Source organism: Thamnophis elegans, chromosome Z, assembly GCF_009769535.1.
Source record: "Thamnophis elegans isolate rThaEle1 chromosome Z, rThaEle1.pri, whole genome shotgun sequence".
In the NCBI taxonomy this organism is placed as follows: Eukaryota; Metazoa; Chordata; class Lepidosauria; order Squamata; family Colubridae; genus Thamnophis; species Thamnophis elegans.
In genome coordinates, this window is record NC_045558.1 from 57,583,649 (window position 1) to 57,601,817 (window position 18,169).

An 18,169-nucleotide genomic window follows, 5' to 3' on the forward strand; every position below is an offset into this window, starting at 1 on the left:
GAGCGTGGTCACCTCATGGCTGCTGCTGTGTTGCAATATTTTCAGGGAGGGCTTATTTTTAGGGGCAGGGCTTATTTTAGCCAAGAGCTCAAAAGCCCAATTTGGGCTTATTATCTGGGAAGGTCTCATTTTGGGGGGAAATAGGGTAAAAGAAATGCTACAAAAGAAATATGATTCGCATATCCAACAGAAGAATCTAATGAGAAATCACAGGCAGGAACAAAACTAGGCTGGTAATATGTTTTGACATGGAGAGTGTCATCAGTTTGCCAAAATCTGGTACAAACAGTTTTTTTTTTCAAGCATAAACTTAACTTCTACAATATGACTGCTCACACATCACATACAGAACAAGAGTACTGTGCCTTTGGATGGAATTAATGGGAGGACTTGCTGTAAATGATATAGCTAGTGTGTGGTACAAATTTTGGAAAATGTAGTGCAAGATCAACCACATGCAGTGCATCTAACATTATGGAGAGACTGTGTTCCACAAAATAGGAACTCACATATGTCTTTTGTAATAACAGATTTTCTTTGGAATCACCCAAACATTGAAAGCATTGAAATGAAGTTTTCTGTACCAGGCACTCTTGCATTCAAGAAGTGGATAATATGCATAGCATAATTGAATGTGCTATGCTACCAGCAGAATCTTTTTCACCAGTTTCTTTCCTAAGATTGCTGAAAAAAGCCAAGCAACACCAGCTGTTCAAAATCATACAGTTGAAGCCCACACATTTTAAAAATTACACCATGTGTTCAAAGCAGTTTCAGCACAGTAATGTGCCATATGCTAAAGTTTCACAACTAAAATTCATCCAGACTCATTAAACAGTAAGGTTCAAGACAACTTTTGCTGTTCACCATCCATGCCTTTGAAAAGAAGACGAGGAGCGTTCGTGGGAAACCTGCTTCATCAACACTACCCGCTGCATCTGTTACATTGCCTGTGTCTAAGACAGAGTTACAGGTACACACACAATGCAAAGCAAAACAAGATGACATAGAAAATATGCTCAAATGGATGCCTAAAGTTGATAATGACTATTACTGCACCATTTTGAAGAAACAGTTACACAAAACTGGGGTTAAATAGTTATTCTCGGTATTAAGACAGGAATTTAGAGCCGAGGTGGCGCAGTGGTTAGAGTGCAGTACTGCAGCCACTTCAGCTGACTGTTAGCTGCAGTTCGGCGGTTCAAATCTCACCGGCTCAGGGTTGACTCAGCCTTCCATCCTTCCGAGGTAGGTAAAATGAGGACCCAGACTGTGGGGGCAATATGCTGACTCTGTAAAACCGCTTAGAGAGGGCTGAAAGCCCTATGAAGCGGTATATAAATCTTACTGCTATTTACATTCTTACATTTAATGCTGAACCTTCAAATAGTAATTTACAAGCATTTTATGATCACAAAAACAAATTTGAATTAATATCACATTGAATTCAGTGCTTTTTTCAAAAAAAATTTTTATTAAACTTTGTAATTCTCATTTTTATGGTGTAACTTAGTGTGACAAGGTTCTAACTGATATTTGGAGCCTCCAGTATGACCCCATGATGAGTCACCATCAGCCTCATTTTTTCTGCATGCACTATTTGTTGGTAGGCTCTCATACCAAAATGTTTCCTTCTACATTCAATGGGGTAACCAGTACAATTTTTCAAATGTTTAAGGCTCATTTCCCCAAAAATGGTCACGACACACATAGAATGCTGTAATTCTGAGGTAGTGAAGAGCCATATCAGTCTTTTACTGATTTAAAACAAGGAACTTCAGTCACAATCTCAGTTACTTTTCCATTTAATTTCTGCCCCATTCCTTAACTTAAATATATGCAGTTGTATGAAAAACATAATTATAAAAACCATGCATGAGAACCAGCCAATGTACTATGGTGTCAGGCATGCAGGTAGTCCTTGAGTTATGAATGTAAGGGACCCTGTCCATTCCATCCGTAACTCGAGAATTAAAGGGAGTGAATCTCGTACTTTGAACGACATCACTCCCTTTCACTCACACATTCACTAATTAAATGCATGGGCGAATGTGTGGCTTATTAAAAGCACATGAAGTATCTTGGTGTGGGGAAGGCTATAGGGGCCTAGTGAGGGAACAGGCCACCTATTTCAAACCACTAAAGGCCTACCCTGATCCACAGGTACCTCATTCTCCCTCCCCTGTGGTTGCCACAATTGCTTTCCCCCATCCTTATGAAGATCTGTCTCCTCTCCAGTCTGTTTCTTTCCCTCCTTTCTCATCAGTAAAGGGCTTAATGAGACCTCCAATGCCGAGAAAGCAGCCCCGCAAGACCACATGCAGCCTTTTGGGCCTGCATTCTTACCCAAATCAGCTTGATGAGGACTCTGGCGTTGAGAAAGCAACCCCGAAAGGCTGCACACAGCCTTGTGGGGCTTCTTTCTTGCCCCTTGACGAGTCCTCTGGTGCTGAGAAAACAGCCTGAAAAGCACAGGTGGGATTCAACTGGTTCTCCCGAACCATTAGTTAATTGCTTATGCAGTTCAGAAAACTGGTTAAAATTAAGTGCAAGAGAGGGTTTTTTTAACCTCTTTTTCCCTTCAGTTAATAGCTCCACTTAACAGTTGCAGCTGAAATACAGTCGATACACACTGAATCAAGTCAATAAACAATAGAAATTGATAGGATTAGGGCAGGAAAACTCATCAATCACCCACCTAGGGATGGGATTAACTTGAAGGGAAGACCTTCAGGAAGAAGGAAAAGACTACAAACATTTTCATTATAAAGGGTATAAAGTAACACTTCTGTGATCAGCTGAAACTCCCTGGAGTTTCCTAAGACCTTTTATAGTGCTGCAGTGTTGGCTACTTCTTGTTTGTTCTTGGGGGGAAAAATACAGGAGGGGACAATGATGCAGCTTGATCATACAGGCTATGAATTTAGTGAATGTGTGGTCCAGCCAGCTGTATTGCTTCTGCTGTGAAGCACCCAATTTAGAACATATAGAACATAGAATAATAGAGTTGGAAGGGTTAATGGCTTTTGGCAGCACATCCAGGCTTTCAATTAGCTTGAGCAGCTGCTCTTAATTTCCCTCTCAGCTGCTGCATTTGCTTTGGGGTTGCCTTTTTTTTTAAAGGGGGAATGGCTGTTTTATGTTTTTTGCATTGTTTTAGTGGTGCGTGGCACTGTGCATTTGGGGTGTACTTCCCTCACTCTTTTTGAAAGCCTCTAGTGATGGAGTACCCACAACTTCTGAAGGCAAGCTATTCCATTGGTTTACTGATCTCACCCTTAGGAAATTTCTCCTTAGCCCTATGTTGCTTCTCTCTTTGATTAGTTTCCATCCATTGCTTCTTGTTGTGCCGTTTGGTGTTTTGGAAAATAGATTGACTCCTTCATTTTTATAGGAGCCTCTCAAATTTCCTGACAGAACAATTAATCAGTGGAACAACTTCCCTCCAGAAGTTGTAAAGGCTCCAACACTGGAAGTTTTTAAAAAGAGATTGGATAATCATTCATCTGAAGTGGTTGTAGCAGTGTTTCCTGCCTAAGTAGGGGGTTGGACTAGAAGACCTCCAAGGTCCTTTCCAACTCTGCTATTCTATTCTAAATATTGGAAAACTGCTATTTTATTGGCCTATTTTATTGTGAGTTGGACTAAGGAGAAATTTCCCCAATCAAGTTGGCCACGCCCACTTAGTCACATGACCCATTTCCCACAGAAAACACAGGGAGCCACAAAATCTGGGTGGGGGTGTGTGCCATGTGACTGGGTGGGAGTGACATTGAGTTGGCCATGCCCCCCCTCACATGACCACCCACCTACCCATGACCTCCCACTCACATGACCACCATGCCCACAGAACTGGTAGTAAAAAAAATTGAATCCCACCACTGCTTGAAAGGTCATGTGCAGCCTTTCAGGGCTGTTTTCTCGGCACTGGACTTGTCAAACTGATGTGGGGCGAGAAAGCAGCCCGAAAAGGCTGCGCATAGCCTTTCAGGGCTGCTTTTTTTTGTGCAAAGTACTTGAGGATTGTGCCCTGTAGGCTTTGGCAGCTCTTTGCTGGTAGGGACAGGGCTTCGGAGGGACCTGCAAGCTCCACAGTGATAATAAAGGCTTTTTGCAAAAGACTGCTGAAGCCTACAGGAACACAATCTCTTTCCAGGCTTTGGCAAGGAGGGAAGGCTAGAAGGACCAAAGCCTTCCCTCTGTTTGCAACATCCAGAGCTCAATTTGCAAAGAATAGAGACCTAAACCACAAGATTACACAAGATTTCTTGCTACTGATCTCACAGTATGTTAGGCCTTTGTTCTCTATGAATGCAAGTAATGAAACCATGACAGAGAGGAGAAATTTGCAAGGTAAGTGAGTCTCCACAGGCTAAGTGCCTGTGAAGACCCGGCTGGGGAGCACGGGGGAGGAATATTGCAGAACCTCTGTGGTCGTTCGTAAGGGTGAACAACTGCTGTTGGTATTACAAGATTCATAATTTTGGGATTTCTTCATAAACGCTAGGGGGGAATTATTATGTATCTTCAAATGTTTGCTATGGGAACGCTTGTAACCTGGGGATTACCTGTAGTTGAAACTAGAATTTCCTTCTGTAGAAGGTATATAAATATAAAGGGCAGGTCTATGTTTCGACATGTTTGAATGTTTACTTATCTCCATCACATTTGACATATTTCTTGTAAGCAGAAATGAATGATAACTAAATCATGCATTGTTCTGGAGGGACAAAAAATTAAGTACAGATTGCACAGGTATACATAAAAATATATTCTATATCTATTTGGGTAAGAAAGTATATGTAAACAATAAGCTCACTCATTATTACAGTTTTTTTCTCTATAAATTGCTTTACATTCTGTGCTGACCTTCTACGTGATGTCCCCAAACAACTCCTAAAACAATCAATAAAAGAAGTACTCCCCAAAAATGTTTTGCATTTTGAATTTGCATTTAGATACTTTCACAAACCTATTACTGCAAGGAGATATATTTTTATATTAATGCAACTTAAAAAAATAATGTGCAGTGGCCAGAAAACAATAAATAGTTCTTTCAGGCAATGGATTTTTGTGGCGAGCAGCCACAAAATAAGACATCCCCCCAACATGAGATCTAATGGGTCTTTTGGTCCAAAATATATAAACAGTAAATGTTTGAAGACAATGAACAACAAAACATACATCTACATACTTCCCCAATTAATTTGATGTGATGAGTATTCAAGAATATTACACATATCTTGTTGGTCATTCTTGAAGTAAAAACACATTTACTCACCAGTACTGACACTTCTACTATGTCTGGCAGTTGAAAATATTTAGGATCTACAGTGGGCCAAGGCTGCTGCAGTATATCCATGTCCCAGTGATGATGAGTACAGAGTTTGTCTGGAACTTGTGATAGTCCTGAAATAAAATATCAATAGATAACTTATATTTAGGGAAATATTTTTACAGTTTGTTTACTTAAGTTTTACAGATGCTAGAGTGAAAATGTTAATAGCTTGTTTTATACTAATGGACCAAAAACTGAACATTCAAAGAATACAAGATTACATCTAAAGAGTGGTGTGCGTGTGTGTATGTGTGTGTGTGCGCGCGTGTGTACGCGTGCATGCATGCATGTATAATTTTACTATTACAAAATCACACATTTAACTGAAAAGGTTGATGACTCTGTTTTAAAAACAAAAAAGAATTATAAAACATAATCACTAGATTTAATCCTACAAGATAAGAAAATATGCATTCCTAAATTTACTTTCTCAGAGACATGGAATTAAATTAGATGGTATAAAAAGAGACAAACTTCAATCCCAACACCTTATTTGGGGCTCTTAAGAAAGAATGGGACCAAAAATGTGGACCTTTTTTGCTTTTTTAAAAAAAGTTTTGGAATATTTAACCAATTAAATGATTGTTTTAAGCCTTGCAAAAATCAACTAGAACAATAGAGGCAATTTTCCCCATTCCCTTAATCTTCTGCAAGGGTTAAAATAGTAATTTTACTACTACACCCCAATCATACAAGGTTTCTAAAATTCAACCCCACCCCTTACAGCACCATTAGCAGTACTACTGTACTTGCAGCCCCAGGCTAGCAAAAAACAGAAGGTGGGAAACGGGAAGGAGCAACACATTCCAATACAGGAAAGAGCAATACATTCCAATGTTGTCAATCACCAGCTCTAGTGAATACTATCAGTAGTGGGGAAGAAACTGCAATGCAAAAATATCTGGAATGGCAGAGGGTGTCCTTGTACATAAAGAACTGAATAAAATAAATATTTTACAATAATATTAAGCAGGTGGTACTCTCAAATAAGGTCTGCAACCTGGATAAAGTTAACAACTCAGCATGTCCTATTGAAATAAACTGCTTATGGCAAGTTCATTCCAAAGTTGAGAAAAGACAATGCAAATATTTAAATAGCTGTCCTTCAACAGAAAAGAATTATCACTTGAAGACAGCCAATCTTTTCCCCCTTAAAGCAACAACCAATATCCCATTATGTGCAACAGCTCCTAAAACACTGTCATTTACTGAAAAAAAAATATATAGTAGAAATGTTAAATCATGCAACCATATTGTCAAGGTTCCAAGTAACACCCCTAAAGAAAGAAGACTCCGAGGCTTCAGTTTCATCAAAGTTCCATTTTATTAGAACTCTCATATTGGCATATCTGGGAAAACCTGAATCTGAAAGCTTCCAGGTTTTCCCCATCCAAATGAAGGTTCCACATGTCCATCAAATGGTCTAATCAGGCACAGCCGCAACTGGAGATGCCTCCCAGTCACACCACTCCAGGTGCAGGGCAAGATGTCCTTGACTCTCTGTGAAAGGAATGTTATTTAGACTATATATCTCAAATGCTTCATATAAGCCCCCCTCCCATTTCCCCACAGCATTAGTTGTGGCAGGCCTGAAGGCCCAATGCAAAAGATGGCTTTCAGGCCTGACAGGCTGCCCTCCTTCATCAAAAGATTGTGTACTGTAACAAGATTAATACAGAAGGTTAAAATCAAAATCCTAATCACCTCTCCCCCCACTCCCAGGGGGACCCTTTGGCTTATCAGGATATTTATCATGGAATTGTTTGACTAGCCTACTTGCCTTCACATCCCAACTTTTCACCCAGGTAGCTTAGGACAAAGGGTACCCTTTCCAATGAAATAAATATTATAAATGACCTCTATACAACCTAGAGCAGTAATGGTTAACCTTTTTGTCCTCACGTGCTGACAATGCATGCACACCCACATCCATAATGCAATGCGTCCAACCCCCCCGCCCCGTGCATGCACGTGCAAACCCCCGCCGCATGCTCCCATATCATCCAGATAAACTAGAACCCCTTAGGTACTCATGTAGTACCTTATTGATTAGCTGCATGAACACTTATTTTATGGGGGGGAGAGGTGGTTAGGCTGCAGTTCCCACTACTGGCAGACAGCCCGGTAGCCCTCAAGTGCTAAAAGCCTTTTGCAAGAGAGCTGTCGGGGGTTTCTAGCGAAAGAAGGCACTGAGGATTGAGTTTCCTCAATGTTCCATTTTATTAGAGATCTCATATTGGCACATCTGGGAAAACTTGTCAAATTTTCCCAGATGTGGGAAAACTTGTCTTTCCCTGAAGGCCCAATGTAAAAGATGACTTCCAGGCCTGACACATGTGAGGATTGATTGGTAGGTGTCGCAGCAGGATGGTTATGGGATAGTGGACCTTGGTGAGCACCGTGACACCCAGCCTATACCAGCTTGCCAGGAGACCAATGGGGCTAAATCCACAATGGAGGGGTGGTGAAAAAAGAAGGGGTGCTTTGTAGATCACAACGAATCAGCAATTTCCTTGTTTGATCCAAAGAAAACCTTCTTGATAACTAAAATGGCCACCTATTTTAGCTAGACCAAAGCTGTGACAACTGAGACAAGAAGAATTTGTGTTGGAATGATTTGTGGGCTGAAACTGGATGAGACAATTTTCATCTTCTATACCAGAGACTTAAACCCAAATAAAAGAATTCTTTTAAAAAAGGATTTTCCCAAACGTTAAAAAAAGTGGCAATTCATTACATGGAGAAAAATTACAGACCTAAAAATGCAATGAACTGGCAAGGGAAGATTATGAAGCTTTAAAATAGAATGCATGAAGTTTTATCCAACTAGTTTTTTTCAGTACAAATTACTGATTATATTTAAAAATCAGTTTAGTTAGAGAAATCACAAACAGAAAGACCATGGCTTGATTCATCTTTATATAGGGTCAGTTACCTAAAGCTGCAAAATATCATTTTAAAAGAAGTTGGAATGCATATTTTTCTGCCATAAATCTTCTTACAATTGTCCCCTCCTTCTTTGATCTTATTTGGTTAGACCTCTTGATTGATATTCTATTGATGACAAAATTAGCGGTAGCCATAATGTCACACGAAAAGACATATAATAGTCAAATTCTCAATATTTTGTTGCGTATACAGCAGTAGTGGATTAAATTTTTTTTTACTACCGATTCTGCGGGCATGGCTTGGTGGACATGGCAGGGACGGATACTATAAAATCTCCATTCCCTCCCCACTCCAGGGGAAGGTTACTGCAAAATCTCCATTCCCTCCCGATCAGCTGGGACTCAGGAGGCAGAGAATAGATGTGGATAGTTACTGGTTTTCTGAACTACTCAAAATTTCTGCTACCAGTTCTCCTGAACTGGTCAGCACCTGCTGAATACCACCTCTGGTATAGAGGTAGGGCTGGATAACTATATTTTTTTCAATCCAAATAAGTATTGTTACTGTTGCTTTTTAGTTTTATAAATGTTCTTGTGATTCTACTCAGGAAAAAACTTATTCTAAAATAAAATCCACATCAAGAGTAATCAAGAGTATTATTGATAATTGGAGGAAAGGCAGAGCTGACGTCACAGTGATACGATTTCTTCTATAGGGCTCGATAGAAGTTGTTGAATTCCCCCTGCCAGAGGCTTGATGACCCTAAATCATCTTGAAGAGATGATGAAGAAGAGAGGTAACCTCTGTAGATCATAAGGAAATCACCAGCTCCTTATCTGATCCAGTGGAAGCTCTCAATCCGGTGGGGGGAAAAAGGCAGGCACTGTGTGCTGCCCAAGGCTGTGACAGCTTCGAATGAAGAAGTATGGACAAACAGTGTGGAGGCTGGGTAAGAATTTTCAACATTTTAATTTCTACTAAGACTGCCCCTGTTTAAAAGAAACTGAGTGATAGTGGGGCTGTAAAAGAAAGGGGGTGATTTATCGTTCCACTCTAATGCTTGAGTAAAAAGAATTTCAAGGATTTCAAGTAAAATTTTCATCTTGGTAGGAGAAACTATTTCTTTTTTTAAAATATTTTTTTTATTTTTAATTTAAAACAAATACAATATCCTTCTTTACATGCTGTAGAAAGTACGTCAGTTGGTTACAAAAAGACTTCCGTGCATCTCTTCCACAGTCAACAAACATAATTCATATTAATTCAAGCATTTACTCAAATATTTATACATGTCACCATCACCATATCTCCATTTTCATTTGACTATAATTGTTTAAGATTCTTCATCATAAAATATACCAAAATTTAATACATAACTACATACTGGCATTTCATTTACTATTTCTAAAATCCTCCACTAACACTAAATCCTTATGTCCTATTCTAGCTAAACATCTATAGTATTTAATAACAAAGTTTTCTAATCCTCCTTTCCAAATCACTGTTTAAAATTTACATCCAGTTTCCTTATATTATATCCATATCTGTATATTCGTTGTTATTCTTATCCTGCCTTTATTTGACTATATCCTGTATCATAACATTTTACCACTAATAATCAAAACTTTAACTATATCTAAATTGGTCCCCCTTTTTTATTAACCTTTATGTATAATCCAAAGGGATTTCTAATCTTCCTTACATGGGTACCATTCAATATTCCTATCCAATTATACTCATCATAACACTACACATTGTATACATTAGTAACATTATCAATTATTTATTTAAACTATATCTATTGTCAATAAATTTCACTAAGTTTAACTAGTTTTAAATTATATTATTCCATCTATCAATCTGTATCTTTCCAAAAGCAAAACAGTTTCATATCGTCTGCCATTTGTGGTGTCAGATCTCTAATCATCTCCTTGATCAACTTTGTATGGACTCCTCTTAGCAACTCCTTGCTTATAAGATCTCTCGTGTAATCTTGATGTCCTTCTTCTGTTTCCTTAATCAGCTTATATCTGATTGTCAGTAATGTTATCAATGCTATAGCTAATAAAATCTTTCTCTTTAAATCCACAGATTCTTTGGTTTTTTCTTCTGTATCTTGCCCTCTGGGATAAATTTCCCCTCACTTTAATTCCTCTTTCAATATTCCACTCTTTCCATTTTCAGAGACCAACCAATCACTATAAATATCAGCAAATTTAATATCTTTATATTCATTTTCTACTTCGATTTTTTGAGTTTTAACCACCACATTTTGCATTTGATAAACATCCTCAACTTCTTCATCATATTTTGCTGTTATATGCTCTAAATCTTCCAGCTTCTTTTCTGTCCTCTCATATGTATTTGATAATTTCTGTATTTCTGAAAATATCTTTTGCAAACTCAAGATTTCTGTTTGCTTTTGAAATTGTGCCATTCTCTCCAGCTAACAAACATAGCTGCTCTAGCTTGGAAGACTAATATAATTAAACATAGATTCACAAAACATTTGTTTTCACTTTTCTCTGGTTAGAAATATACTTCAAAGGGACATCTGTATGCTTCCCTTCTTATCACTCTCTATAACCAAGAAGTAAGACCTTGCAGTGCTAAGCCAAAACAATCAGCAAAGAAAAAAAGTGTTCCATTTCCAATACACAAACTCCAATACACAAACCCTTCAGCCTCCGAGCAGCATTGTTACCGTTGCAAATTTCCTTATTTCTTTTGTATCTTTTTTAGTTAGAAAAAAGAGTCCAATCTTTAAATGGGTTAGAACACCCACAGCAATGAAAGAGGAAAACTTTAGTCGATAGGTTATAGAGAATAAAAGAAAAAAATAGAAGAAAACTTAATCCATTTTAAAAGGCTTGCATAAATTCCATCCATGAAGATAGCATTTAAAAACTAAGATAACCACGGTCCAAAACCATTCCAAATTTAATTCCGCCGCTTGATTCTTCTGTTCTCCAATTTAAATTAATTTTAAGTTTTTTATAGGCAGTCTCTTTTTAAAACAGTAAAAGTTCCTCAACAGCTGGAAACACTTTCTCTTTCCATATCCTTCTGTTTTGGAGCCGCCCCGACTTCGTCAGCCTTGGCTAGATTTTTTGTCGCCGGCTTGAAGAACTTCTCTTGCATTGATCAGGGACTTTATGATGTCCCTGAGATCAGCAAGACATATTTTTCCTGTTCACCATCTCTTTGGGATTGGACCACCCAGTGGCAAAAGTATCGGCTGTGGTCTCGGAGCATCGAGAACGCACGTCCGTGTCGTCGCGACGTTGGCGCCTGCTCAATGTCAGGAGAAACTATTTCTATACCTTCTTTTCCAAAGCCTTGTCTGAATCAAGGTTTATAGCATGTAAAAGCTGAAGAAAAGCCCCATCACACTTTTAAATTAAAGCCCACATTCTAAATTGAGAAATGTTATTAACATAAATGAGTTTGATGCTCTGTTCTGGCTTTTAGTATTGGTTCCCTGTTTCTGAACCATTTTGAGATATCTGACCAGGTTAATATATTGCCATGTTTTAAGCAGCAATATATATCAATTAGTCGTTAAACATTCCACATTTATACATTGATATACAGAATCATAAAGTTTCTAGCCATCTCTTAATTAGCATCTCCAATCTGATATAGTCCAGATATATTTGAATAGAATGGCCATTATCTCCAGCCAAAATAATTGATGGGTATGCTAATCAGCATGAGATTTCTAAGCCAAAACATCTTCCAGGGACCAATTTCAGACTGACATATAACCAACTGAATGTAGTTAATTCAACCACTACATTTAGAATTGTATTCCAGTTTTTTTCCCCGTTAAGCAAATCAGGAGAATACTTCTCTGAGTGGTTTGATACTAGTGGGATGGATTGTTGTCTTTGTGTTTTACTGATTATTGTGGGCCACCTAGGATCTTTGTATGAGATTGGAGGCCATATAAGTTCCACAAATAGCTAACTAAATTCATAAATAAAGTTACCTTTCCAGATCTCTGAAGTCAGGTGTGGTGCCAATGGGGCAAGCATAACAAAGAGAGTTGCCAGAGCATCTTCAAATTCTGCACTATGGATGATAAGCTGTTCAGATGCTTGCTATGAAAGGAAAGAATGAAAGAATGGATTTTGTTAACTGTGGGGGGAAAATTAACATATTAAAAAGTTTGTAATAGTATACTGTAGCATTTGATATTAAATGAAAAATTATCTATAACTTTTTTTCATAATAACATGATGAAAACATTGTAGAATCCAGTTCACAGAAATGTCAGTTTTCAGCAAATTTCAAAGAATGCTCCTGAAGATAAGGCTTCAAAAAGCAAGCCAGAAATAAGCAAATGTGACAGATACGTTAGGCAAAACATATACACCCAGCTGGCCTTGGTTTTGTGGACTTCAATTGCTAGAATTGCTCAGCCATAGGGAATTCAGAGAATTAAAAATCCTCACATCTTAAAGTTGCTAACGTTGAAAAACACTGGTCTAGATCAGTGGTTCCCAAACTTTTTCAGTCCACCGCCCCCTTGGTGCTACAAACTGATCCTTAGTGCCCCCTCCCAACCCAGAATTCAATTTTTTTTTACTACTGGTTCTGTGGGCGTGGCTTTGTGGGCGTGGCTGGGGGGTCATGTGACTGGGTGGTTTACACGACGGAAGGAAGATAGTAACAGTAAAATTCAAAACTGTAACAATTAATTGCACATTTATTCAATCCAATTTAAAAACCTTTTTAGTTAATGTTAATTCAACAAAATTGTTGAACGTGATCCAGTGATACCAGGTTTTCAAAGTCTCCAGAACTCCAGGATGTGGGACCCAGAGGATCCCCGTTTTTAAAAACCTGGTTACAGGCAGAGGAAGAGCTCAAGACTCTGATCTTCTCTTTGTCTGCACAAGCCACAGGGTACCCAAAACTAGAACCCCTGATTTCTAGATTTAAACCTTAAATATTGAAATGGCCCATTTCTTCCCAACTTCCAATGAAACCATTCCATTTACTGTCAAATCTCCCTTGTGGGTAGGATGGATTCCTTTCCCCCTATGTATTTCCCATCCGCCTCCTCGACTTTCCTGCTGTATTTATGATTGGCAGGGTGCTCTTCTCTCTCACCATAGACTGGGGCCAGGGAGCAGCCTGAGCACCGGCAGCATGAAAAGCAGCGGCAGAAAAATCTGGGCCAGAGAGGGAGGGAAGACATGGTTTTGGGGGAGAATAAAGCTCTGTTGCCATGCAGGAAGGCCTCTGCCATTGCATCACTAGGTCTCCCTGCAGCCCCTTTGCATGCTCACCTTCCCTCAAAACCTGCTCCGTCTCACCTTTGGCCTGCTCCGCGCTTAATGAAACCGGTGGAGCCTGGGCCGAAGCAGCCGGGGAGTGCTGCAGGCTTGACATGTGGTGGGCCGAGGCGGGTGGGTGAGATAGAAACAGAGGCTCTAACGGTGGGACCCTCTTTCCACGCTGCCAGCTGGCAAGGGCTGCTGCTCCAGCGCAGGCCAGCAGAGAAAGAGAGGCAGCTCCCTTCTCTGCCACCTCTTGCCCCTCCAGGGCCCTCCTCTCTTTCTCTCTCCCTCCCTCCCTCCTGGGCTTAGGAATCCGCCTCTCTGCTCCCCCACTTCCGGGCTGCAAAGCAGATGGGAGACTGATACGCTCAGGCTTTGGTGCCTCAACTCGCCAAAGAAGCTCGGCTCCTACAGCAACCCTGGATCGCTTTTTTCAATCCAAGTTTTAAAAAAATAAATAAATCAGGGAGGAGGGGCACAAAATGGAATAGCCAGGCAAAACCCTTGCTTTGTGAATAAGGATTTCAAGAGGAGCTCCCAAGCGGGGAGAAGGAGCCTTGGGAAAGAAATGAGTTGGCTTCTCTGCTTTGCTTTTAAATGCACCCATAGGTGTGCATTTCTCCATTTTCTTCCCTATTGCTGGTATGAGGCTCTCGCTGGAGGCTGGATGGCCTTTCTGGGGCTTGTTATTTACACACAACACACTATATCTCTTTCTATGGCCCTGTCATTCCAATTAGAGTCTTGCACCCTGCGAGGGGGCCACCTCCAGCACTCCTCTGCCACCTTCCTTGGCTCTTAGCGCCTCCCTGCTGCCCCCCTCCCCTTGCCTTTTAGCACCCGCCTGCTGCCCCCTTGCCTCTTAGCACCCCCCAAGTCATTCCACCGCCCCCCAGGGGGTGGTACCACCCACTTTGGGAACCATTGGTCTAGATAGTCATGGAATTAAAAGAAATGAAGGAAAAACAGTTTCTCCCATTCCCAATATTGGAGTAATTAATAAACAATGGTACATTTGAATCTGGCTTACTCCTGTCCTAATCCTAGTGAAAGTGATAAATCAAGGATGGGAAGTAACAAATTAAAGCCAACTCTCAAGCAAGGTCATATTAATGGGTCAGTTGCTATCTCTCAGTACCACTGGTCTTTCAGGAGAGTTGCGAGGAGTACTCTACACACTGCCAAGAACCCTTGGAGGCACAAGAATATACTTAATAAAAGTGCCAATTAACAAGCAAGCTTCCCCATAACTACATTATTTCCAAAATACTTTCTGGGCATCTGTGTGTGTAAAAACAGAATAATTTCACATTCACATATTCAATATGGGTGGAAAGGAGAAAATGAAAAAAAAAAAAGAAAAGAAAATTTTCTGCTTCTTTGAGACCTAGTGAGAAATGATGGAAGTCATAGAAATCACCCACTCAGGCAAACAATTCAAAAGCAGGTAAATATATATTTTTAACTAGCTGCAACATTGTTTTAAGGGAATAATTTTCTTTTGCCTATTTAAACAAACACTCAGTGGATAAATTTACATAATACTACATTAATTAAATTAAATTAATACTAAATATACACAAAATGGCTAGAATGGGCAAAGCTGTATCATGTTACAAGCAAGAAAATAAGCTTTAATAAATGAGCAGTTCAATTCCATACAATAATTAGGGTAGCAATAAATATTCTAATTGTAGAATATTTCTTTCTAGCTGCTAAGGAAACATAAGTTCCTCCTGTGTTGTACTTGAATATACACCAGCCTTTCCCCAACTATATCGTGAGGCTGATGGTCTTGCCATGAATCATATCACATATAATCCTCTCCATTTGACAATGGTCTATCTATTATCAATCAGCTTGATTCACAATAGGACTACAATGTTTGTGTTTACAACTGCTGAAAGAAGAGTGAATAGTTTAAAGGAAATGTACTTTCTGGTTTTAATTTTAGCTTTCATACTTCCTCACTGGGAAGGAGTGAAAGTGAATACTAAGATTTGTTCTGCCACAGGAAGTGTTATTCTACTGCTCTCAAGTTTTATTCAAGCTGCCCTCAGTTAAGGGTGTAAAAAGATGGCCTGCAGAAAAAATCCTATTATATTAACAGCTAGAGCTGTAGTTTAAATCTATTGTTTCAATATATTTAGTCTATGCCACGGATTCTGATTTAGCCATTACATATTCTCAGAGAAAATGAAGGTTTTATTTTATTCAAAATATTTTTTTAAAGTAACAGTTATCTGACTTTCAAAACTCCACCAATAGAAGTACATCACAATTTACAGTCAGTAAATAAATATAGTAATTATATTGACAATATTAAAGGGCAAACATGTGCTTGATACCTATATTTAACCACTAATGATTATCAAGTGTACTGAAATTGCATTTTACATATTTCCAAAATAACAATTACATATTTTCTTTTGTATGTGTGTGTGTACGTATGCACATAGATAGATATGGTACATACACACACACACACACACACACACACACACACACACACACGCACACACAGCATTAAACATTATGCCACATGTATTGATACTATACATTATACTACATTGGATCCATATTGTACATTGAGGAAATAAACAGACTTTTTGTGAAATAAACAAACTTACATAGCATACTCACCAACAATATGTTACTGAGGCTCATCAGTCGAGAAATTATGCCATTAAACAAATAATCCTCCAGGAAGTATTCTGTTACCTAAAACACAAAAGCAAATATTTTATTCAGTTAATTTAGATCACAACAGGAGTTGTCCAGCAAATATTTTGTTCTCTATTTTTTAACAACATTTGACATCATTTATAGGCTACTAAAATAACATAGCAGTATAATAAAACCAATGCCCCTTTGATTTTAAAAGCAGTATTTTAACATCAAAATCTAAACCAATTGATTTTTGATTACTCTCCCTTTAGACTAACTACTAAGGACTATTGGGGTGATGGTGGAACACACATACATACTATCCTAATCCTAGTGAAAGTGATGAACCATGATGGAAAGTAACAAATTAAAGCCAACTCTCAAGCAATGTCACATTAATGGGTCAATTGTTATACCACGGATCTTTCAGGAGAGTTGGGAGGAGTATTTTACATACTACTATTTGGGTAGTGGTGGAACACACACACACACACACAGCATTCTACATATTCCAATTAATTGGAGTTTGTAGAATGTGTGTTCACAGCAGGGGTGGGTTCTGGCCAGCTTTACTGCCGGTTTGCTTATGTGTGCGCTGGATGTGCGCTGTGCGTGCATGCACAATTCAATTAAAATTGTTCTTCACATGTGCAGAACTCAAAAACAAGATGATGGCAGCGACTGCAGCAATTGGGGAATCGGTTCGGGGGTGTGGCAGGCCTGGGTCACTGCTGGTTCCAGTGACTCAGGCCGCCATACCACTACCAGTTCAGCTGAACCGGGCTGAACCGGGAGGAACCCACCTCTGGTTCACACCCCTCCTCCCTACTCAGAAAATTAGCCCTAAATTGGGCTGGTATGTGGTAATCTATAAAAGAGAAAAATAAAATGAAGGCAATTTAAAATTCCTGGCTTTAGAGCAGGACAAAGATGGCTGCTATCTGGTAACATCTGAGAAATCATTACAATTGTTCTTTATGACTTTTTTTGGGTACTACAACATTATGAAGAAGTAGAAACATGTATGATAACAACAACTGCAAAGCAATAACTGATTTTCACAAAATATTCTCTAGCTTTCTCCAAAATAATGGTCTTCATATGTTCTGGATTACCACTCTTCATGATGAAGGGAAACAGAGATGAACTGTGTGCCAGATTGTGGAAGGTAATACTTCCTATTATATCACATCTAGCTTTGTTATATCTGTGACATCCTTATTACCCATTATAGAACCACACCAATTTCCCTCACTTTAGAAATATGTTTTACTATAGAAATGCGGCCTAAATAAATACAAAAGATTACATCTCTGTTGCAGTTTGATGTTAACCATCAGTTAAACATTGCTAACAGTTTATATATGGAATAGACAGAATCTCTTTCCAACCTCAGAGACAGTGAAGTTCTTTTGCATCCAGATATGTTTGGCATTCAGTTTATCTTTCTGGTTAAGTAAGTGAGGACTGGGTAGAGGACCAGAATTTCTGGCTTCTATAAATTTAGTTGCCAGATGCCAGATGCGAGTTTGCCATCGTAACACTCCAGGGATTGCATCAGCTGAATGAAAAATAATGAGACAGTAGTTTTCATTAGCTCATGTTAAGATAACAGTTTTAGCTAGGAAAAAAGAAAATTAATAATGAATAGTTCTTCCTTTCTTTACTAATCAATCATTAGTGCCAGTTTTTAATTTTAGGCCCATTAGATATATTCTTATTTAATTGGAATAAAATGATATTCAAGTTGTTTGATTATATAGCAGCTCATTGTATTTAAAATATTCTGATTTTTTCTTTCTTTCTTCAAGCTTATGGTTTAGTGCTAGGAATCTTTTAGCAGAGCTGTCCAATGTAAAGTTAGATAAAAAGAGATGTCTAAACCACATGCTCTCTTACTGTGGAAATCAGAAAGAAAAATACAAATTAAAGTAGTGCTGCTTACAGAAGTAAGATAAGGCATTCCGCTTTTTCTGTAGAATTAAAG

At 38.8% G+C, this 18,169-nt stretch overlaps 1 protein-coding gene across 3 annotated transcripts in view; it reads right to left on the reverse strand.

Annotated features, from left to right (window-relative positions):
* LARS2 (leucyl-tRNA synthetase 2, mitochondrial) overlaps window positions 1–18,169 on the reverse strand; it is a 144,931-nt gene that overhangs the window by 33,389 nt on the left and 93,373 nt on the right. For all 3 annotated transcript variants that reach the window (XM_032237751.1, XM_032237753.1, XM_032237754.1), the window contains 4 exons: window positions 17,574–17,743; window positions 16,159–16,236; window positions 12,219–12,330; window positions 5,282–5,409 (listed from right to left, as the gene is read on the reverse strand). In XM_032237751.1, the coding sequence (XP_032093642.1) occupies window positions 5,282–5,409; window positions 12,219–12,330; window positions 16,159–16,236; window positions 17,574–17,743 (488 nt within the window). The remainder of the gene's footprint in view (window positions 1–5,281; window positions 5,410–12,218; window positions 12,331–16,158; window positions 16,237–17,573; window positions 17,744–18,169) is intronic.